Raw genomic sequence first — 24,200 nt, 5'->3', positions numbered from 1 at the left:
GCATGGGACAGTGCTTACTACAGCTCTCATAGTGACATACTTCAGCACTCACATTCAATTTTCAGTTTATTTGACAGAGAAGCAACTTTCTCCACTTATTTAAACAGATGGCAAAGTTGAAGCTGAAAATCATACTGCGTGCCCTTACCATGGCAAAATTTTAGTGTACTAACTCCAAGTGCAATACTAAATTACCTGTAACTACATCAGACACGACAGCATGCTGGCTGTTTATCCTCACATGGTTGTGGCTAATTTTGTCCAATTAATGCCACATTCTTGACATTAAGTCTTTATGCAACTTAATTGCAAGGGAAAAGTAAAGAGGATCTTGATAGAAAGTCACTTCCTTGAAAAGCACCAGGAAAAAAATAAACCAGAACTACTTTCTATCCTATGAATAATGTGTTTGATTTATGAACAGGTGATTGCATTGATAAATGGACTTTAAATTAAAAATATGACAAAATACTTTGGGTTAAATATTTTATTTTATAATAAGCCTTACATTAGGTTCCTCAAACATTTTGTGTATCACCCAAATAAGTTACATTCATTCTGAGCTTTCATGCAGTTTTAAAAAAGTTAGAATTTCTCAAAAAATAATTTTCAAGTGAGCCGTAATAAAGTCTGCATAACCAAGCCAGAATTTTTTCACATCAAGTAAATATTCCAGTTTTCCCTCCTGCTTTGACACTACAGACAACTTACAAAGGCCTCTCCAAATCTGCACCTATTGAACAGAAACTCACAGGAATTACTGAGACTTTCTGACCACCTCGACTAACTGCAGTAAAGCTTCAAAGTATGAGCGTGACCACTGAACTGCTCTGCAGGAGGTGACATTTTGCCTGAGGAGAATACTGAAATATCTTACGTTAAAACCTCTTTGCAAAGAGACAGACCACCACCGACAGGCATGCAGAACACTAACAAGAAAGAGGCAGAAGACCTCACATTCACAAGCTTTTATGGGGACACAGTGTTTATGCAGTCTTCTACTATTTCAAAAAGGTAGTGATATATATCAGTCCTCCTTGCAATGTCAAGGGCAGTTTCATCCAAGTTGTTTTTCAAGTCTGGCTTCACATAGCGATTCATCAGCAGGAGCTCAAGGGTTTCCCTGCTGTTCTTGTTTCCTGCAGCGATGTGCAGGGGTGTCAGCAGCCCGTTTGTCTGCGCGTTGATGTCCGCGCCCTGCTGCAGCAGGAACGCGGCCACGCTGGTGTTGTTCCACTTGCAGGCGCTGTGCAGGGGCGTCCAGCCGTCCACGGTCTGTGCGTGGACGTCGGCCCCTTGGGCCACCAGCTCGTGTGCAACGTCCAAGTGCCCGCTGTAGGCAGCTCGGTGCAGAGGAGTGTACTGATCCTCATCACGAGCGTTCACTGGAGCCAGCTTTTCCGTCAGGAGCCTCTTCACCGTACCCAGCTGTTTAAAGAAAACAGGTAACTTCATGTGATTCTACAAAACAAGATGTATGGCTTTTGTTACAGACGCATTTTATGAAAAATCCTTTGTCAGGATCCTTTTCTCCTGAGAAGCTGGGAGGCCTCAGAAACAAAATGTAAACAATAATTATCTGCTGCTGTACAATGCAACAGGTGCATCTTTGATTGGTCTGATGTGGTTGTTTTTAATTAATGGCCAATCAAAGTCCAGCTATCTTGGACTCTCTGGTCAGTCACAAGATTTTATTATCATTCCATTCCTTTCTATTCCTTGCTAGCCTTCTGATGAAATCCTTTCTCTCTATCCTTTAGTATAGTTTTAGTATATCATTTTCTTTTAATATATCATAAAATAATAAATCAGCCTTCTGAAACATGGAGTCAAGATTCTCATCATTTCCCTTGTCCTGGGACCCCTGCGAACACCATCACATGGCTTTGATGGTCCTGAAGTTTAATTTCTGTCAGTGCCAGAAGCACTTATAAAACCTCAGATACAGCCTCTCCACCCCAGTTAAAAGGCTTATTTGCCATGAAGAACCTACCATGCTTTCAGTTTATAGAAGTTTAAGAAAAATGCTGTTAATTGAACTTTGAACTGGAATCAAAATTTGTTCTAAAAGCCAATGGATCCAGAGATGCTTCAGTGTGTACGGGCTACAAAGGGTGATGGTTTACATAGAGTGGCTTGCCAAACCAAATCAAAAGAGCTCAGAGAAAGAAAGAAAAGTATAGGTAAATTTTTGTTTGTGGATGAGACTACAGACGCGCTCAAAATAACATTCTTGTAAATTACATATGTGAACAGAGCAAGTGCCTTACCCGATTGTTTTCAGCTGCCCAGAGTAGCAATTTCTCTGGATGTTTTTCCATTTTCTTTTCTTGCATTTCGTACCATTCTTCCGTTCTTTCTTGCTCATCATCATCATCATCAGACTGTCCTGACCAACAGCTCTGAGTTCCCACAGGAATCAAATGCCTGTGCGTCTCCAGCAGTTCAAGTTGGTTAAAATGCTCTGTGAAGTCTTCGAACAGCTCGCTGTCATCATCGTCCTCATCAGCTTGCTTGTCTTTATTCATTTTCAGTCAGCATCTGTAGAACAGTATTTATGTCAACTGTAACTGTTATCGGTGCACTGTCAATAAAACTATCTGATGGATGGTGCTGATGTCAACAAACAGCAAAACTCAAGGGAAAACTCAGTGATCCTCTGCTAACCCGGGCTTTGCCAGCTCTGCCAGAACTCACAGATAATATACACGCTAAAAAGCACCGCATTGCCCCGACCCCCGGACGGCATCACCTTCAGACTGCAGTGCAGCACTGCGCGGGGCTTTGCTGAGCGCACTCGGAACGCTGCTCACTTTACCAACAAAGGGTCTGGAGAGCAGCCCGGACTTTGGGGCAGAGTCTCTGCTCCTCCACAACGGCCCGGCCCGGCCCAGCCCGGCCCGCAGCACCGGGCCCGCTCCCCTCCGCGGGGCCCGCATCACCTCGGGCAGGCCCCACCGCCCCGCAAGACACCGGCCGATCCCCGCCCGCCCCGCGGGTCCCCCATCCGCCCCGCTGGGCCCCGCTCCGGTACCCGAGGTCCCAGCGCCGCCGGGGCTCCGGGCGGGGCCCGGCGAGCACTTCCGGCCGCGCGGCCGCCGGACGTGACGGAACGGGCCGGGCCGGGGGCGGTGCTCGGCCCGAGCCGCGGCGGGCGCGGGAGATGGAGCGGCGGCAGTGATGGCGCAGTGATCGCACCTCACTGTGCCCCCTGGCCCAGCGCCTGGTTAGGTCTCTTGTGCTTCACGTAGCGCCTGTGAGGAGAGAAAGTGACTCCCTGAGCCGGCAGCGCTGTGCCAGAGCCTTCCCGTGGGGAACTTAGCGCCAGGATGAGCGCCATCAACTCACAGTAAGCCCCCGTTGTCTGCAGCTCCCTGCAGTCCCGACACGCCAGGCAGCAAGTGTTTTATGTGTCTAGGACGAGTTAAGGAGAGCCGGGATCATCAGCTGTGTTTCCCTCTCGTCCTTATGATCACCGTGCTTGCCTTCATGCACGTGTAGATTTCCAGTGCAAAGAGAGAATTAGACTTTCCACAAGTATTTTTAAAAGCAAGAAACATACAAAGGGTTCTTTAGTTTTTAATTAGATACTTCAGAGGGGTGCTTGCATCCCTTTACTGGAGCAGAATTACTGGGATAAACAAATCTTCCAACTGGCTGTTTTGGCGATGTGCTGTTTGCAGTACAAGTAGTGAAGTATTTTGAGATTCTTACAGGACTGATACTTGGTAGAGTTTTATGGCAAATCTTGTTTCATGACTTTGGACAGATAAGCTTACCTTAGTAAAGGCTGTGTAGAAATTCCCTATGTGTATTGCTCTCTGACACTAGTTTTCCTGTCTTATTCAGGGATGATGAAGATACCTTTAAAATACTCGTTGCTACTGATATTCATCTCGGCTATTTGGAGAAGGATCCAGTGCGTGGAAATGATACATATGTAACTTTTAACGAAATTCTGGACCACGCTCAAAAAAATGAAGTAAGTGCTACATTTTGGAGAAGGAAGAGCTGAGGCTGTTAAAAATATGGTCCAATCTGCCAGAAGCTGTAAAGCTTAGTCCTGGTGCAGTCTCTAGTAATACCAAATCAAATGTTTAAACCATTTGTTGCATTCAGTTTCATTTCTGATTTAGTAAAAGGAAGGCCTGATTCTTTGTGAGAGCATTCTTTCTGAATCATGACTTTGGTTGCATTAGCAGTGGTTTTGGGTTTCAGTGGTATCTAGAGAGGGTTTGTCACTGCGAGGGGGAAAAATAATTGAGGAGAGTGAGAGTAGTGATATACATTCTTCTGACAAACCAGTAGAGATTTGTTAGAAGCGTTTGAAGTGTCATGCAGTGCTGAGTCGCTGAAGTAAGCAGTTCTGGTGCTGAGCAGCTCCGGTTCCTGCACAATCGGCAGCAGAATTCTGTAGTGGGGTGGACAGAGGGACTTCCTGAACTGGGACAATGTCGGAGGAGCCGAGAGCCACCAGGGGCCCGCAGCGGCTGATGGGACCTGGGTGGAGTCAGGAGCAGTGGCAGCCAAGACCCCACCCCACACCTGTAAAAGAAGCTCCTGGGGAATGGCAGCAAGCTGAAGCACTTCCAGAATGGCAAACAGATCTGTCACAACTTTTTGTGCAGGAACTGCACTTGAGCCCTGCCAGCTCTACCAGGGAGCAGTGGTATCTATCTGCCAGAAAGCCATGGCCTTTCTCTGCATCCACCATGGCTGACAGAGCTGCCCAGACAGAAGTCCCAGTCCAAACACAGCTCTGGTTGAGGAGTATCAGGGAGTGTGTATGAGAGAGAGAGGCTCCTGGAATCACAGTCTACTTTCGTTAGGGCAGGCCTGATAGGGAGGCAGGACACATGATCCAGGGGATTCCCTATCCTCACTCCCTCTGGATGAACTCACTGAATTAAGGGAAAGGGGCAATGGCAGCAAGTTCCTGCCCAGGTGCATCTCCTCTGTGACTGCCCCACAGCCCCATGTGCCCTGACATAACAGGTGTGAAGCTCTGCAAGAGGAACTGAACAAGGACAGTGGTTCATCTAGCAGAGAGGTGTTGCTGAGGTTGTTGCCTGTGCCCAATATCAGAACTCCTTCCATGAAGAAAAAGGGTGGGTTGTTGTAGGAGACATGCTTCTGATGGGAACAGAAGGCCGAATATGGTCCAGCATGTGCCAGGTGGCCAAGAAGGCCAATGACATCCTGGCCTGGATCAGCAATGGTGTGGCCAGCAGGACCAGGGCAGGGATTGTCCCTCTGTACTCAGCACTGGTGAGGCCACAGCTCAAATCCTGTGTCCAGTTCTGGGCCCCTCACTACAAGAAGGACATAGAGGGGCTGGAGCATGTCCAGAGAAGGGACACGGAGCTGGGGAAGAGTCTGGAGCACAAGTCAGGTGAGGAACAGCTGAGGGAGCTGGGGGTGTTTAGCTTGGAGAAGAGGAGGTTCAGAGGAGACCTTATTGAACTCTACAACTGCTTGAAAGGAGGGTGTAGCCAGGTGGGAGTTGGTCTCTTCTCCCAAGCAACAGGACTAGAGCAAGTGGCCAGAAGGTGCACCAGAAGAGATTTAGACTGCATATTAGGAAAGATTTCTTCCCTGAAAAGGTTGTCAAGCACTGGAACAGGATGCTCTGGAAGGTATTTAAAAGATGTATGGATGTGGCACTTGGGTACATGGTTTCATGTTGGACTCAGCTGTGCTGGGTTAACACCTGGGCTTGATGATCTTGGAGTTCTAACCTAAAAAATTCTGTGATTCCATTTTTAAGGACTGGATGTTCATCAGTCAGATTCTTTGTAATTTTGATAAGGTTTTTTCCTAATGCTTTACCAAAAGGTAAATATATGAAGTATATGCAGAAACTGCAGCTAGCACCTTCTCAAAATAATGTGGTGATAGCAACTGGTTTCTTTGCACTAGTGCAGCAGTGAGAAAATAATGTAGCTTTTCATGCCTGTCAAAAAATGTTCAGGAGCCAATTTGGAGACCCTTATTACAAAAGTAGACTAATCCTTTTTTTACCACTATCAGTTGTTTTCTCCTATGGCTCTTCATAAATGAGTCTTTTTGGGGTTGATTTTGTTTTAATTAATAATTTAATTAGGGTTTTTTTTAATAAGGAAATTAAATATTGTTTCCTCTTACAACTAACTCTTTTTACCTAGAAGTATATTTTCTCATATTTGAGCAAGTATGTGGAACTCCCTAGAAGAAATAATTTAAACAATTTGCTTAGAAGTCTTTCAAGGTAATACAAAATGTTGTATTAAAATAATAAAGCTTTTTGTTACATACAGGTGGACTTTGTTTTATTAGGTGGGGATCTTTTTCATGACAACAAACCCTCCAGAAAAACAGTACACTCTTGTTTGGAGTCACTAAGAAAATACTGCATGGGTGATCGTCCTGTTCAGTTTGAAATTTTGAGTGATCAGGCAGTTAATTTTCATTACAGCAAGTAAGTATGTTACTGTAAATTATCATGTAAGGCTTGGGTTGTGTATTGGGTGAGTGTGTTGTGATTTTTATTTTAAATCCTCCATGACTGGAACCTGGAATTTTTAGGCCTGTGTGGGACAGTTCACAGGATAACTTCACCTGTCATCTAAGTCTGTAAAGAAATGTGTACAATATTTTGAGAAACCTCTGAATGTGCTATGAGTCTTGATATATTTATGTAATGTACAGTTTCCATTTTGCAAGTACAGTACAAGTAATCCAATTCACATGAGTTGTTTTGGTAAAATCAGAAGAGTTCCTTGTGTTTAAGCAAAGGTTGCACAGCCCAATCCACTAGTACTACACAATTTTTTGTACAAATCTTTTCATGGCTTGTTCTCAAAAAAAAGAGATTTCTTTTGCTACCCTATTCCCCATAGAAAGTGCCATTCCAGACCATGAGTAAGAATCTTCTTATGCTTAAGTTTAAGCTTTGGCTTATTCATAATCACTTCTTTCTGAGTTCTACCACATCTATTTGTGATGAAGTCAATTTGAAGAGAATATTGAGAATCGTACACGAATTTGCAGATACAGTTTAACTTCTTTTCCTCTTTTTGTTTAGGTTTCCTTGGGTGAATTATCAGGATGAAAATCTCAACATTTCTATTCCAGTTTTTAGTATTCATGGCAATCATGATGATCCCACAGGGGTAATTCTTATCATAATTGTACTGTTGCATTACAAAGATATAGAAATACAGTTCTGGGAGACCATGCTACTTTTAGTCAGTTGCTCCACGCTGTGTGTAAATATTTTGTGCATCCTTAGGAATTACCTTAATAAGTGACAGCAAGTTAAGAGTAAGTGTGACATTTAAAAGCAAATGGAAATAAGTTAAGAGATCCATATGAACTGTGCTAATTTCTTAATGTATGTAGGTTTCTGTCATTGAGAACAGAATCACTTTTCATGCCTAGAAGTAGCAGCCTTTCAGAAAGTTTCTAAAACATTCCATCTGTAGAGACTGAAAGCTTCTTTCCTAAAAAAGTAGAATTTTACTATTTTGATTTGTGCATATGTGATTGATATGCATCATTTATTTTCAAGGAGGATAATCTGATAATTGTGAAATGGTAGCTTAAAAATAAGCTACTCAAAGTAATTAAGAAATGGTTTAGAAAGCATTAAAATGCATGTATTAAATTAATAATTTTGCATTTTATATCAAATAGCAGTGTATCACAGAGATGAGTGTTTTAGCAGCAGTTTAACTTTGAACTTACTATAAGGTAGTTACCTTAACCAGATAATTTTTGTAGAAGTTTGGAGACTGGCTGGTTTGAGTGGTTTTTTGTGATTTTGTTTTTCTGAATGATTTAATGTTCAGTTTCATATTGTTCAAATGAATTATGACTTGTAAGGAAAAGGGATTTGCTTTTGTACTCTAGAGTATTAGGAAAACCCTTAATATTTGTTATGGGACATTTCAACTTCAGAAGTTACTTAAGGAAAGATATTCTCTCTTTTGAGACTTTTATTTAGACATTAAACACTTAATGTTCTATTCAAATTCTGTATTTGTTTTTTAATATTTGTTGTAGGCAGATTCACTGTGTGCATTGGATATATTAAGCTGTGCAGGACTGCTGAATCACTTTGGGCGTTCAACTTCTGTGGAGAAAATAGATATTAGTCCCATTTTATTGCGTAAAGGTAGAACAAAAATTGCTCTGTATGGCTTGGGTGAGTATTTGTCTGCCAGACTGTGACTTGACTATTCGTGTATTACTGAAATTTAATAGGTATAAATAAAATTGGAACAAATGTATAAGGCTGCAACGAACATGACGGTATATGCGATTCTAAGTTAAAGCATATTCTGTGACAATGTCAGATTTTCCTCCTGCTTTGTGTCACTAGCTGGCGGGGGGGTTTTTTTTGCTCATTTAGATAAATCTTCCTAAATTTAATTTTTGTGCTTTTATTGGTGATAAATGAACCCTGCTTCAGTTAACCATAGTGCTGGTGTATCAAGTCAGAGCAATCACTCTTAAATTCTCTCTGTTGTGTATTAAGTTTATTTCATCCTACTTAAGCAAAACTTAAACACCCAATGTGTATATGACAATTTGGTTATATTTAAAAACATAAGCCGTCTGAGCAGAAATCTAATGTCTTATGTCTCTGTCTGAAGTGGTTCATAAGTAGCATTGGCCATGGGTAATCTCAGTTACCTTAAAGAAACTTAAGAGTTTCATACTTTAAAGTAATTCTGTGATATGTTTTCAGCTCCAGGTTTGTTCCTTTGTATTTTCTCTACTGAATTCCTCTCTACCCTCACTTCATCCTTAGAATGGTTATTTTTGACTGCTCTCTGTGTAGAGAAGTTAACTATTAAGGTCTTATTTTTCCACCCTTATTTTTTGTCCAGTCATGAGTGCTTAAATAGCTAATTCCAAGCAATTTTTATAGCTCTAAATTAAGTCCTAGTTGGCCATGATTTTGTGTGTTTAATGAGATACTTGAAATTAGATACTTGAGATGCTAGATGTTTGAAAGGTTAGTAGTTAAGATGTTTGAAAGATTAGTAGTTAGTGGAACGTTCTAATATCAAAACATAAGAGTTTTCAGTATGAAAGTTGATACTGGGAAATGCAATAACTTTCTAAAGTACCAGTGTTGCTGCATGAAGATATTCATGGCATGTTTCTTTGTGTTTGTGCCAGAATTATTTTTACCTTTTTGACTTTCTCTGATTCAGAAAGCATTTGTTCTTATACAAAATATGGACACTCCACATAGAATTTGTTGATGTCTATCATGAGCCTGGCTAAGGATAGTTTGGGGTTTCTTTTTTCCTAGTTAAAAACATCAAGGAAATAATCAGTGACTTCCAGGGATGGGGCATGCATAACTCTCTTGGGCAAGCTGTTCCAGTGCCTCATTACCCTTACAGTAAAGAACTTCATAGTAATATCCAACCTAAATTTGTCCTCCTTCAGTTTAAAGCCATTCCCCGGTCCTATCATGCTTTCCCTTCTGAAAAGTCCCTCTCCAGCTTTCTTGTAAGCCCACTTTGGGTACTGGAAGGCTGCTATATTTTTGTTCCTCATGCTTTTTTTAATAGAGTTTCTAGTAAAAATGCTATGAAATACAGACTTGTTTACCACACAAATTTATTTTTGTTTGTTTGTTTGTCCACTTCAGGAGCAATTCCAGATGAGAGATTGTATCGTATGTTTGTCAATAAGCAAGTAACCATGCTGAGACCAAAGGAGGATGAAGATAGTTGGTTTAACTTGTTTGTGATTCATCAAAATAGGTAACAGTACTGAATGAATTGCAGCAATTTACTGTGTTACTACATTAAACTGTCTGGAAAAGAATAGGTGAGCAAGCCAGCTGTGTTATTTCATGCTTCTTGTGAGTAGCTGGTTTCTTAAGATTTTTACAACAGAAAACATTATTTTACAGCTCTTTTTGGAGAAGAGTTATAAAGGAAAAAGTTTGAAATAAATGAGTTAGAGGAGTTGGGAGATCTCTTCCCATACTTTTATAGTCAGAGGCAGAGGAGTGTTTGTAGTGTTATGTGCATATATCTGCTTGTTAGAGCTGGGAGAAGACCAAACTTCATGTTGTATTTTCTATCCTTGTTTGAGCCATAGTTCAGCAAGTCCCTTGCACTGCTGTGCTTGACAGACTGGTAACATGTTCTATCTGCCTACAGGCTTCTCCCAGCAGTGGTAGTAGAAACAGGCAGAGTTCTTTTCCAAATACTTTCTTCTGATTTTTCCTGAAGAAGAGGGCAATCCTCATGCTCAAATAATGGTGAGGCAGACATAAACAAATAGAGCTCATATTACCCTGTGTACTGATTTATGTTGTGTAGGCTGAAAGAACTCACTCCCCACCTGACTTGTCTTCCAGAAAGGGATTGGGGATGGCATGTCCCATGTCTGTTTAATTCAGTTGGTTTTCCCCCAGCATTTAAAAACTAAAAACAACCAAACCTGTTTGCTATGAGATGCTATAAAAGCATTCATATAGAAAAAAATCCAAAAGTCTTACAAGCCAAATAAGAAGAAAAGGGAGATCCAAGTAAAAGGAGGGAGCAGAAAACAGTGAGCTATGCAAAAAAAGTGAGCTATGCAAGTTGCCCTATTGTTTAACCAAACACTAAACAACTGTGTAAGGAGTAAATGTGGAGAAGAGCTGACATGTATGTCTGATATTATTGCTGGAGTGCCTGTATAATTTTAAATCACACTGATGTTTTTCTCCTCCTTCACTGTCCCCTTGCCTATCCATTATTCTTCTCTTTTCTTGAACAGGAGCAAACATGGAGCTACCAACTACATTCCAGAGCAGTTTTTAGATGACTTTATTAATCTTGTTGTGTGGGGTCATGAACATGAGTGCAAAATAGCTCCATTCCAAAATGAACAGCAACGTTTCTATGTTTCTCAGCCAGGCAGTTCAGTGGTGACATCTCTGTCCCCTGGAGAAGCCGTGAAGAAGTGCGTGAGCTTTTCTTTTTGTTCTTGTTCATCCCTTGTCTTACATGTCTCAGGTGTTCTGTTGAGAGCAGAAAAGTACTTGAATACAGTATGAAAAGACTTGTATTACTGTATGGATTAGCTTCAGAGTGTGACATAATAAGCAAAGTAGATGGAATGAGTACCTGGTATAGCTTCTGCTTTGCACACAATTTAATCTAACATTTAAAGCAAATGGAACTTAGCTAAGCGGAGTTACACACTGATAAATTGGAATACAAGGAACTGAGTGCAGATGCTTGTATATGGAATAAGCACAATCTAAGCATAATAAAGTGGAAGTTTTGCAGGGCCAACCCTGAAGTACAGATCTCTCTGTAGCTTTTGAAATTTTGTCCCTGAAAAGTAAACATGAATTTGAAAACAAATCTTTATACCATAGTTCTTGTAAGTTTATCTTCTAGTAAGTTACCTTTCTCCCTCTAGACACATTGGTTTGCTGCATGTTAAAGGGAAAAAAATGAAAATGGAGAAGATTGCTCTAGAGACAGTGCGAACTTTCCATATAGAGGACATTGTTCTAGCTGATCATCCAGATCTTTTTCATCCTGACAATCCTAATGTTACTCAGGCAATACAGGCATTCTGCATGGAAAAGGTAACTTCTGATGACAACAGTTTATGGATAATTGTATGGACAGGGGATGGGATGTGTGACTGGTTTTGAGACTGGAAGATGAGAAATCTTGTGCCCCATATTAAAACAAACTTAGACAGTTTCCATAGGAAGCTAATTCCGTGACATTCACTCTGCAGCCTTGGCTTCCAGATTCCTTGATTGGGATGAGCTATTAAAGTAGGCTGAACTGCTTTTTAGGTGTCCATATGATTTTTGTACAAAAGCTTGCCCCTAAGAGTGGGGCAGTGTTGGATGTGCTCTTTGGAACCAGCAAAAATACATTGACCTAAACCCTGAGAGCTCAACCAGGCAGTCTGAAGAGGCAGAAGTAACTAAGCAAGTTTATTAATTGCTTAGTTCTTAGGTTTATATGGCTCTTTCTGCTTTTCCCTGGAACTAGAAATTTAGCAAAGCATAGTAGCTATAAAATATGAAAGATCAGTGGTGTAGATACTTCTGGACTACACTATATCTGAAGGATAAGCCCTTCTTTGTCATGTTTTTCTCAGTCATTCTAATGGCTTTTGACTGCATTTTGGTACATCTGTGTTCAGGAACAAGAGCACATTCTAAAATGATTTATTTTGATTGCTCCCCTTGCAACTGGGTGTATTTAAAGTTATACTTGAATCGTTCAGGCATCTGTAGGAGAACAAAGTAGAACTGAATTTATAATTCTCCTTCACAGGTGGAATTGATGTTGGACACTGCAGAAAGAGAACGCTTGGGAAATCCCCGCCAGCCAGAGAAGCCTATCATAAGATTAAGAGTAAGAAATTGTTCAGCTTGGTTTGCTTTGTTTTTAAAGGTCACTGTGAAAAGTTTCAAAGCAAAGTCATGCTTTTTGTGTAAACACATAATGTATATACATTTTTTTGCTGTGTACAGGCAAATATAAATCACCTACCATACTTCTGTTTACCTGTGTAACCAGTACTCTAAGTTAATGGATAGGATTGGTCATAAATGTACTTCACTGCTATTCTGAGTAAGGGCATCAAAAGTGGCTATTTACTGTGAATTTTTATAAGTCATATTATCCTGTGTGCTTTCCCAACCCAATTGGAAACTGTTGTGAAGCCTAGTAAGTGAAACAAATTAAGAACAAGTTATAAAAATGAGCTGTTATTAGCTATTCTGTTAATGTTATTATTAGCTGTTAACTATTCTGCATAGTAAGGCATTAATTTTAGGTTGACTTATTTCTTACTATTAATTTTTTTCCTTAGAAGCATAACAAATCTGTTTTGAATTGAGTGGCTTCTACACTTCTTTTTGTTTCATATGTACATTTGTCCTTTCCTCACTTAGGTTGATTATGCAGGTGGCTTTGAACCGTTCAGTGTCCATCGTTTCAGCCAGAAGTACATGCATCGGGTGGCTAACCCAAAAGACATCATACACTTTTTCAGGCATCGTGAACAGAAAGAGAAAAAAGGTGATTATGAAAGAAGGAATCATTGGCTGCTTTTGTTTGCATTCATCTCTCTGTATTTTGTTGCCCAGCACTTGCAAAGGTTTGGTGTCTAATGTCTTACAGGAGGAGTAAAGATGCGTTGTCTTATTTAAGAGTATATATTGCACAACTATTTCTTTTTTATTTCTGGGTTTGTCCAAAATTCTGATATTTAGCACAGTGTCTTCTGACAGTTATTCATAAACAGTTTCATTCTCCTTTGGCCTCAGACCTTATTGAGTTATTTATGGTAGTACATATAGCCCCATGCCAGACTGAGTTACTCTATAGTTCTGTGGGAATTACCATGAAAGGCATTAAGTAGCTCACTTCCGAGGCTTCTTAGAATAAGATGATTTGGTTTGAACACTCTGAAGGAAAAGAAATGGGTATAGTGCTTTTTCCCTTTATATTTTAATTTTATTTTGTAGTAGTTAATTTGTTCATACCTAAAATAGTAATGAAGGGTGTGGGCTTAAGAGCTGTTGATATATTTTTTTAAAAAGGTCCAAATGTAAGATAGCATTTTGTTTGCCCTAATTAATTTTGTGTATGACGTGCTCTTGGCTTGTCTCTTCCAGGTTAGTGCAAAACCAATAATAGCTGTTACTATTGCAGCATTTCTCACTGTTTCCTAGAATTTTTATAAACGGTTAATAGATGTTGTTCAATTACTGGATTTGTAATAGTTGCTAATGAAGATTCCGCTCGTACAGGAACATAATGTGCTAAAAAACTCTTTCTAATTTGCATTAGTACATTGCAAGTGCATTGTCCAGTTCCAGTGACAGTTTTTATGAATACTGTCAGTTCTATGAAGTTCAAAGCACCATTTCATGCATAAAAACTGCTTTTAGTGAGGTGTTTTTAAAATTATACTGTATTTGTCTTGGTTTATTTTTCTTTGGTTTCCTTTTTTTAAGTTGTATAATCACATTAACATTTTCAGAATACACAGTAGCTACCACATCTGCCACCATGTTTCACTAATTTACTTTTCCTACTTAATGGACATGTCAGCTTCAGGAAGGGAATATAAGAGTACTGCCATGGCCTTTGTGTTGCTTTATTAGACAGCCTCTTATGCAAGGGAAGTGGCTAAGGAAGCACTCAGTGTTTTCATTACATGTGCACATTGTGGTTCACCACAGGGGATGTTAAAACTGCAGGAATTCAGTCTATAGTCTAAATCTATCTATAGTCACTTTATATTATTTGTGTGGTATGTGCTAACCTAGTTTGATTATCCCTGTCATCCTTCTGCCATTCCTACCTTGCTGCCTGAGAAGGGGGGGATGAGCTATGAGAATTTTCTATTGAAAATCAGCCAGCGTGCTGTAGAGGAGAATCCCTTTTCTAGTAAATGGATTACTTATAAAAAACTTTAGTGCTTTGATGACTCCTATGATTTTCTTCTATTTGTGACCTTCTAGAGTTCAATTATAATAACCTTCAGAGCATAGTGTTCAATATATAATTCCAGATATATGTTAGTTGGAACTCTTTATATCTGCTAGACATGGAGTTGTCTGCACAATTATTATGTTTCTCTGTGTTTCCAATGAATAGACTCTAAAAAGAGCAAAAAGCTTTACATATAAAAGGGACCACAAGTCTTCTTAGGAGACTTGCATTAACCTTTTTTCCTGCTACTGTCAGTGGCATGGTTCAGTGGGATGGGAATAATTAAAAGCTGTAAATCTAGATGATGCCACTGTGCTTTTCTATTCTAGACATTGATCTTAATTTTGGAAAATTGGTTAGCAGACCTGCTGAGGGAACAACACTGAGGGTGGAAGACCTTGTAAAGCAGTATTTCCAGACAGCAGAAAAGGTATATTTCTACCTTTTATAATTTTCCTTTTTAATGTCATATGATATTTTTATCACCTTTTTTTTTTCTTCTTTCTTAATGGAAGTAGTGTGCCCTGAAAAGACTGACATTCACCGAGAAATGAATTTATTTCCCAAAACACTGTGTGTGTGTTTCAGATGACACATGAAGTGTGTGTTTTAGATTAGCAAGTAATTGCTGTGTATAGGTTGTGTAGGTGTGCGAACACACACTGGTTTGAGAGCATGATAGTTCTTTGTGTGAACTTGCAGTGTGTGCCCTGTACTGTGTGTCATGTACTCAAGTACAGGAGGAGAATCTCAGGCAGCATGTGAGGGAAGAGCTGCCTTAATTTACTCTAGAACCAGTGTGAGACTGTAGGATTTACTATTACCAGCTGACTTAGAGTCACTTGTTACTTTGCAGTGTGCTTGTCTCCTCAGATGTAGTGCACATCCACATTTTATTTAAAGCAGAGCAGGGAGAAGGAAGAGAGACCCGTGATAATTTGCTTCCTTCCCACCCTGTTGTTAAATATAGTATATTTCCCTTTCCCAGCACCAGTGGAGTAACATCTATGAGATAAAAAAAAATCAGTGAGCCAGGTGCACAAATGCTTGATGTAGTTGATCAAACATAACTTGCAGAAGCTATTTCAGTTGTAGAAAGTCTTTAGAGCAAGAATTCTTGAGGTAAAGATCCTTCAAATGACGTCATCCTGCCTAACCTTAGACACATGCTAGGTGTCAGTATTAGGACAGCATAAATCGTGTTCCTTTGTTATACTAATTTTATTTAAGCATTTTATTGTATAATAGTTAGGAAGTTTATTCTTCTGGGCAGCATTATTTCCTGGAAGATTTTATTTTAGATATTACTAGCATTGCGGTTTCTTTACTGTCCATAAAGCCTTTTGCTTTGACTAGTTTGAAAAATACTCTGTCAAGTTAATGTGACATGCTAGTAGCAAGAGAGTTGTAACTGGTTTATGAGACATAATATTTGCTTATTGCTGTGCTTTTCTCTGATTTAAATAAGCAGTGCACATTACTGTTTTTGCAACCAACTTAACGTAACATTTATCTGAAACAGCTGGAATATTGCTTGCTTTCTCTAATGGCAGATGCTTCTTAACAAATTATTTTCTCCAATTCTAAAGAAAGTACAGCTTTCACTTCTAACCGAAAGAGGAATGGGAGAAGCAGTGCAAGAGTTTGTGGACAAAGAGGAAAAAGATGCCATAGAAGAGCTGGTGAAATTTCAGCTAGAAAAAACGCAAAGGTTTCTCAAGGAGCGTCGCACTGATGCAGTGGAAGAAAAAATAGATGAGGAGGTAATGTTCTGTTAACGTTGATTCCCCAAGAGAGGTCAAGACAGTAGAAAAATCACTGCTCAAACACGGTTTAATAGAATTGCCTGTGTGTGGAGCATCTGCTTGAGGCAAGTGTTGCCTCAATTGTAAAGCAGAGGCAACACTTGCCTGTAGTCATTTTCTGCAATTAATAAATGAATAATTAATTTATGAGGAAGTTTCAAATACATGATTTCAAAACTTATACTGAAAATGGAACATGTACACATGTTCACAGAAAAAAATCTGTCTAATACATGTAGAACTACATATTTACTACTGCTGTGAGAAAGATGGCAGGTATAATCTCTTTGTAGCTCTTTTGTATTGGTTTAGGGAAGAGTACAAGAACAGGACAAGCGAAAAGGAAATTTATCCTTCAGGTGCTCTGCTTGCTTCTAACTGCTTGCAGCTCAGGGTATCCCAAAGACAGACCTGATTTATGTGTTCTGAGCAACCCTTGAAAGACATTTTTGTCAACCAGTTGAGCTTCCACATGAGCCCATGTATTCAGCTGTAATATTCAACACTGTAGAAGTAATTGTTCTGCAGCTTATCTGTGCACTGTTTAAAGAATAATTTGGTGGGGAAGGAGGGCTACATGTACATGTTTTCTTACTGATTGCTTTAATTTATGAGGGGTTGAAAGAGACAATAAACAATCAGTGCCTGCAGGCTTTCTGTGACACTTCAGGGTGTATTTTCTGTTGTTGTTTGTCCTTAGAACTAATGTCTTCTTTCTATCATGCCTCATATCTTTTTCCATATTTGTCAAGTTGAGCTTCCTTAGTTGTACATGTACTGCAGCATTGTCTCTTCTCATAATAGTTGTTTTCTGTCTTCCTTCTTCATCTCTACCTCTTTTCCCAGTTATTCATATTTCAGTGTCCCTTATTGTCAAAATTACTATTCTCTTCTTAAACATAGTATCTCCTTCATCATGTGCCAGGCTTTCTTCCTTGCCCACCATGTTATTAACAGAATGTGAGATTCTTAAACCATAGGACAGCCCTAAACAAACTGTTCAGTTATTCTTGGACTCTCCACTTCTCACATGAGCTTGACTTAATGATTCAGTGATTAAAGCTTCACACTTACTGTGTTTGATTGTTGTATGCCATGAATTATTTTGACAGGAACTGTATTTTTATTCAGGTGCGAAAATTCAGGGAGAGTAGAAAAAAGAATACTGAAGAAGAAGATAAGGAAGTTCGTGAGGTAATTACTCTGAGTTTTGAACATAAGCTGAAAAATGGAGTGGTGACTTCTGCATATAAATCCAGTCATTTAACAATTCTTCAGCAGTACTTCAGCATTGTCCTGGACAAAATGTGCCTGTCTGCCTTTAAGGCTTAGTAAGCCTGTTTTAAATCTTTGTTAGGATAATATGTACCTAAGCTACTGCTCAATTTGGCTTTTGAGGTCTCTTTTTTTGTACAAATTTGTGAATCTGATTGTTCATTATTTCTTGCTTTTAATGGAGGTTAGACCAGGCAGGTGACTTTAAAAGACCTTTCAGCTTAAGCTCTTTGTGATCTCATTACCAGTGGACATGTGGATGGAATATATTGAGTGGTATTACAGGAACAAATGGGGAATATTGATAAACCTTTAGGTACTGTGTCCTTATCAGCAATCTTAAATTTCCTACATTCATACTTCGATTGCATATGTATTTCCAAAGAAAACTGCCAACCTCTGTTAGCCTGGGTTCTCCTTTGTCTTTGCAAGTTATGTGAGACTGGAATGGAATCTTGAGATAAAGGACACCTGGGGTGAGATTCAGTTCTTCTAGTCTGGGATATCATCACCTGATGAACACCTGTCTTAAGCACCCACTGTCATCAATAGAGTTCAAGTCAGTGGAGCCCATAGGGTGCATTCTCTGAGCAGACACATGGAGCTGACACAGGATGACCTGAGCTGCTCACCAGACTTCACCAACAACGTGTCACATTAATGAGCTCCACTCTGTTAGCAATCCTAGATAACTGCTTTATATGTACACATCTAATTAAGTATTTTCACAGATGTCCTCATCTTCCATAACACTGGATTTGTGTCTTCTAAGTCTCACTGGTTTAGAATTACACATTTTTATTTATAGTTACGGTATAGATTTATTGTACATAACTAGGATTTAACAATGGTGTGTTTCATGATTTAAGATTCTTTTTCCTGTAATTATTTTTCCTTTTCAGGCAATGATCAGAGCCAGAGCCCACCGATCTGAGGGTGAAGCTCTGGTTGCAGCCTCCAGTGATGAAGATTCCATGGATATGGAGAGGATGGGCACTAGCAATCCAAGTGATGGCCTTTCTTCAACACTGAGCCGAGGAAGGGGTCGGGCAAGAGGTAGGGCAAGAGGTGCAAGAGGACAAAATTCAACAGCAAGAGGTTCATCTCGAAGAGGAAGAGGTAAGAAAAACTTTGCAGTCTTTGTACTGCAGTTCCTGACTTTTTTTATTTAAAAGTTGACTCTCTTCTGATGCTTCCATCAAGTGGAAATTTGCTGCTTAAGAACTACTGGAAGAAAACTCTTCTTAAATACTTGGGGTATCCTACTACATAAAATTGACTGCCTTACAAGGCTTAAGTTGGGACTTTTTCACTGTGATTAAAAGAAAAATATCATGCTTCCCTGCTGTGGAAACATAGTATACTCCTAAAAGATGCATTATTGGGAAGAAATGTACAATGAAGTGCATGGATAGACCTTTGTTACTGCTAAAGATAATGCATTTGATCAGCATAAAGAGGAGGCACATCTCTTTTCTAATGGATCAGTGTAAAGAGGAGGTACATCTCTTTACTAATCATCTATCCTAATGTAATTTCCAAGAGACTTTAATGTTTCTAGTGACTGAAAATAGGGGGAGTATTTCTTAAGCAAAAAGAGTTAAATAGCTCCTGGACTGAGTGTGATTGTACACTTTGCAGTGGTACTTCCTTTACAGTTGCACTTTCACTGTGTATATATACATATACATATACATATATATATATATATGTATGTATGTATGTAAATAAATGACTCCTTTGAGTTGTCTCAGTAGTATGCCCAAATGTCTGAGTGGGTTGAGTTCAAACGAAGGCTGTCATCTTGGGTCTGATTTGCTTAGTGCTTTTAAACCAGTTCTTTGAGCCTGTGCTCCACTACTGTTGTGATCCCATCAGAGTAGAGCCCTCTGTGTTGAGAGGTTGTGTCTGGGGACCTTTGAACAGTTGACCCAGAGCAGTTCTTCTGCATGTAGGGAGGGCTTTAATTCAAGGAGAAAGTGAGGAGTAAAGAGGATTGTCGATTTTTTTAAAGTGACTTCCCACTCAGTAATAATAGACTAGAGAGGTAAAAAAAAACCTGCTGAACAGATTTACATTTTGTTTGTTATATCTACAGGAACCACTAGCCAAGAGTCAGCTTCTGGCAGCAGATCCTCCAAGTCTGTATCTGTTCCTGGCAAAAATATGTCTATCCTGGATGGTAGGCCTGTGATCTATCTTTACTCTAATCCTCTCTCTCAAATTGTAGTGAAGGTGTTTGTTTAATGATGAAGTGCTTTAATTGCCTTTTATTCTATTAGTCCGTTTCAGCTGTGAGAGATTCTTTCAACAGTAATGAAATATAATAATTAACAGTGATGAGAGAAGGAAAAAAGAAAAGGAAAAAACTTAGTGATATGCTTCTGTCATGGGGTAAAATGGAATGTGTTAGGAACTTCTGGCTAGAACTGCACATAGGAAACATATTACATAATGCATTTTCTTAAGGAATAAGCATAGAAAGAATGTGTCTTAATATTTTAGGCAGAATTTTCTTCAGGGGATAAAAAGTTATATTTGACTGATGTTTACAAGTTAGTAAGCTTTAATGCAGATCCATGTAGCCTTACATTGTAGTGAGTTTTGGAAATACCAGTTTTTACTAGAGAAGAAAACCTAATCTTTAAGCCACCTACATATGTGAGAGTAGCTGTTCCTTGCTGTGGAGGAAAGGCACTGAGGAAACAGCATAGGTCATCAGAGAATTAAAGAAAAAAATACTGCTCACTACTACACATAAACCCCTCACAAAATACACCAAGGCAGACTGAATTTTAAATTATTCAGCAAATTACCTTAATTGTAAATTGGCTAGCAAATGAAATATTTCAGAGAAATGAATTTTAGCAGAGGTGTTCATAATTAGCCTGTTAGATATACCGGAATTTCAGTCACAGTAGTGTTTTTTGCATCCTCTTAACCAGCGTTACTGATGGTTTTTCAGCCAGACTGGGAAGCACCTGCAGCTGCACAGAGGGTTATATCCCTGGGCTGACAGACTTAATTTATGTTTTGGGTTGGTTTGTTTGTTTTACAGGGGTTTTTGCATGGAAATGCGTGCTAGGCAGATGTTAAATAAGAAGAAGTGTATAATGTTATTTGTATTTAATTGTGTGAGCGTTTTAAAAGTATTGCATATGTTTTATTCCAGTCTTTAGGTCTTCCAAAACAGACCACTCTTCAAATTCGTTCCACTCTTACTCTGAGGTAAGCACCTTGTTGTATGAGTGAAGTTGTGCTTTTACTGTTGATTTGAAAAATAAATACACAGTCAGAGCATTAGCCTAAATCAGCGGATGTTCCCAAACTATCAGTTCCAGCATTAAGTTTCTACATGTTAATCTGTAGACCTTTTGTATCCTTTTTTTGTTATGGTATTTGTGTGAGAAAAGCTGTGTTTTATTTGTGGCCATAGCTTAAGATACAAGGTGTCTATACATGAGTGTTTTGGTGGGTTGTGCTAGGTCAAAGATGTGAAGAATAAACTTGTGCTGTATTTGCTAATTTGTGCAGTTCTAGCCTGGAGCCCTCTCAAGGGTATATTATTCTAACTAAATAGATGTATAGTTGGAAAAAAAACAGAGGTTCTGTGCTGTAGTGCTGACACATTGTGCACTCTCTCTGTAAGGAGAAATTCTGTGGAAAAACTTTATACATCTTTTTTCCAGGATATTATAGATGTTGATTCTGATCCAGAAGATACTTCTTTTGTTCCTTCCTCTTCCAAAATAAATCAAAGGTCAGTATGTTTGCTTTATGAATGTAATGTGTGCCTTATTTTTGGCTAGCAATTGGCAGAGTCGAAGGGTCTGATTGACTACCAGAATTTTAGGAAAGTCATAACACTGCTTAGAGAGTTTATATAAATTTTTACTTGCTAATATGGATTATCTTTCTGTAACAGAAAAAATTATATTACTGATTGAGATAAACTCGATCAGAGCTTTAGTATGAAGATGTTATTTTAAGAATTTGTATTGTTCTACTTATTGTTATGCCTGTTTATTTTTACTTCGTGTATTGGTGGTCCAACTCTTAAGTCAAAAGGGAAGTTATTGGAATGTCTGGTAACTTGAGAACATGCTGATGCCATTTTTTTTCTCTTTGTATGTTTCAAGGTTGCCAGCTACATCTTCACTTAGTAGAAGAGGTTCACAAAGCCAAGCATCTAGAGGAGTTGATTATGAGTCAGATGAGGTATGGTATATAGTACTCTTTTTTAGTTTTATTTCATGTAAGTTTCTGTAGCTCACTGTTTTACAGCTATTTGAATAAAGCATTTCAGAGTGAAATTGAATTTATTATTTTTTTTCACTAACAGGGCTAGATTCTTGCAACCAACTTTGATTAGACTAACTGCATAATTACCAAAATTAAGGCTAGAAAAATACCTCAGAAAAATACCTGATCCTTTTTCCCTTCAATTTGTAATCAGTGAATTGTCTTTACTGAAATGTTGACCTGGAATTGCCTGGGAGAGAAAGTAATTGCAATCTCTTCTGGTGCTTAGCTATATCCTTTCATTTAGTTATATATTTTATTCTTGTAAAAAGGAAGATTTTTTTTTTGCATTTAGAAACGGCAGTTTTCAGGGCATATTATTACTGCAAATTATCTAAGTACACTTCTTAAAAAATTTAAAACACTTGTCTTCAAGTCTAATATGTCTGTTCTTACAGTGTATCTTTGAACTGCTAGGAAATGGTTTCTTCCATAATTAAACAAGTAGAACTTTTTACACAGTTTTGCACTGAATAGAAGACATTCTATTCTGTCAAGCACTGTGCAGTTTGTTTTCACTGTCTGTCATGCATGCTCAGAATCCATTCCTTAATGTCAGTGTCAGGTGGTGGCCATTTCAGAGAAAATACTACATTCTTGTCTCTTCTCCCCACTGTGCTATCTCTTCTTGTACCTGGAATAAAAACCTACATGTTTGCTTGAATATGCAAAAATAAACAGTATTTTTAGTTCATACAAATATTAGTAAACTATGATATGCAATGTATATATAGACATAATTTAACTGAGGTACGTGCTTCTCATTTACAACTGAAATATAGATTGTACCTTATTTCAAAGTAGCTGTTCTGGTCATATTGACATAAGCTTCTATTCTCTGCAAACATGTGACACTGACTTCTAAGTTAATAAATGACCTCTTTCATATCAAAACCAACAAAAACAGGTCTGTCAGAAAACATGGAATAGTATGGCCAAGCTTTCTAGTTTAATCTAAAGGTGACTTTGCTTTTTTATGACTGGGAACACCTGCTAATTTTAGTAATGTGTGTCTCTTTGGAAACTGCAGGATGATCCGTTCATGAGCCCTGCAACGTCAAGAAGAACTAAGTGATTTCCAACTCACCGTGCAAGAGAGACTGTGGAAGTTTGTGAAGAAAATGGAAAGCAGTTTGCAAAACTTTGTCTATGTGATATTTCCCTGTAAATGATGGCTTGCCTTCCATTTTCACTTCTGTGAAATGGTTTGGTTTGGGTTTGTTGGTTTCTTTCAGCAGCACCAAATTTGGTGTAATGTCTGTTACATTGCTTGATGCAGTAGGCTAGAAGGGCTCATATTCTAAAGCACTGCCTGAAAGTGCAAGTTCTTTCTAAAGCTCTGAAACTCTGTTTTCTTTTTGAGATGATAATAAAAATGACAGTTATATCTTTTCTATAAAACTCCATCTCTGGTTTGAATTTTGCAGAAAAGTAAATTTATAGTAGTCTGCAGGTATGAATATGGACACAGTCTCAGTACAGTGGAACTTGTACTTACCTGCAATCTGCTATGGATACAGTTGAAAACTCTGAATTCAGAGTCATAGTTGGACACAAGGATGAAGTTTTCAGTATTGAAGCTATAAAATGTCTTAATGATTTCAACTTTACCAAGAGAACTTAAACCCAGTATTGCAGTTATTAAACATTATTAAGTTATTATACATTATAAAGTTATTATTAAAGTTATTATATATAATTAAATATATTCTTATATTATACATTATAAAGTTATTAAGATGTTATACACATCTTAGGAAAATATTTTAGCTGAATGTGTATGAATAATAGGAACCATATCAAAGGCTCTTTCTCCCTTTTCACTGTTTTTTTTTTTTTTCAGTCAGCTGTCAAATTCACAGTGTCTTTGTGTTTTGTCTGTGGAAGATGCTTTGTGTTTTATCCATGGAAGATAAAGATACCAGCCTTCACTTCAGGGGAAAACATGTAACTGGAGTGTGCAGAAAGACTGTACTGTAAAGAGGTGCTTGTCTTAAACATTAATGTGATTGGTTATACAAGGGGGCAAGATGCTCTGAAGACCAACATGATTTCTCAGTGGTCACACTGGATAGTTTTTAAAAAAATCACTTCTCACCCATGTAATTTCAATTCCCTTGCCCCAGAAAAGCTCAAAAATTCAGCAAAGCTCAAAAATTCATTAAAGTGAAAGATTCATGGTAGTGAAAGATTGTTCCCAGGAGCAGGGGGAAAAGCAAACTATGCTGTGTATTTAAAAAGAAAAAAAGGCATTATTCCTCTTTTTGAATACTTCCAAACTTTTTGGCATGTCTAGCTGACTTTTTTTATATTCTTCTTATAATCTTTTATTCCCACCAGG

General features: G+C 38.6%; 2 protein-coding genes across 3 annotated transcripts; one reads left to right on the top strand and one right to left on the bottom strand.

Annotated features, from left to right (window-relative positions):
* Positions 1-472: 472 nt before the first annotated feature.
* Positions 473-3,109, bottom strand: ANKRD49 (ankyrin repeat domain 49). The gene is made up of 3 exons (XM_066544713.1): positions 3,035-3,109; positions 2,271-2,541; positions 473-1,428 (listed from the first exon to the last, which is right to left on the bottom strand). The coding sequence occupies exons 2-3, from the start codon at positions 2,526-2,528 to the stop codon at positions 970-972; spliced, it is 717 nt and encodes a 238-aa protein (XP_066400810.1). The 5' UTR covers positions 2,529-2,541; positions 3,035-3,109; the 3' UTR covers positions 473-969.
* A 31-nt stretch (positions 3,110-3,140) lies between these two features.
* Positions 3,141-23,260, top strand: MRE11 (MRE11 homolog, double strand break repair nuclease). 2 transcript variants are annotated; one of them, XM_066544710.1, is made up of 19 exons: positions 3,141-3,349; positions 3,850-3,982; positions 6,297-6,457; positions 7,064-7,151; positions 8,044-8,185; positions 9,650-9,764; positions 10,774-10,959; positions 11,425-11,596; positions 12,306-12,386; positions 12,929-13,055; positions 14,807-14,907; positions 16,067-16,240; positions 17,414-17,476; positions 18,460-18,676; positions 19,656-19,739; positions 20,730-20,785; positions 21,247-21,317; positions 21,697-21,775; positions 22,890-23,260. In XM_066544710.1, exons 1-19 carry the CDS (start codon positions 3,330-3,332, stop codon positions 22,932-22,934), a joined length of 2,115 nt encoding a protein of 704 aa, XP_066400807.1. In that variant the 5' UTR covers positions 3,141-3,329; the 3' UTR covers positions 22,935-23,260. The 2 variants fall into 2 exon arrangements, with proteins under 2 accessions (XP_066400807.1, XP_066400808.1); XM_066544711.1 differs by lacking the exon at positions 3,141-3,349 and having other exon boundaries at positions 3,878-3,982; positions 6,316-6,457.
* Positions 23,261-24,200: the final 940 nt, after the last annotated feature.

The sequence above is a fragment of the Molothrus aeneus genome, chromosome 2, assembly GCF_037042795.1.
Source record: "Molothrus aeneus isolate 106 chromosome 2, BPBGC_Maene_1.0, whole genome shotgun sequence".
Classification (NCBI taxonomy): Eukaryota; Metazoa; Chordata; class Aves; order Passeriformes; family Icteridae; genus Molothrus; species Molothrus aeneus.
The sequence above is the reverse complement of the archived record's forward strand: the minus strand, read 5'-3'. Positions and strand labels throughout refer to the sequence as shown.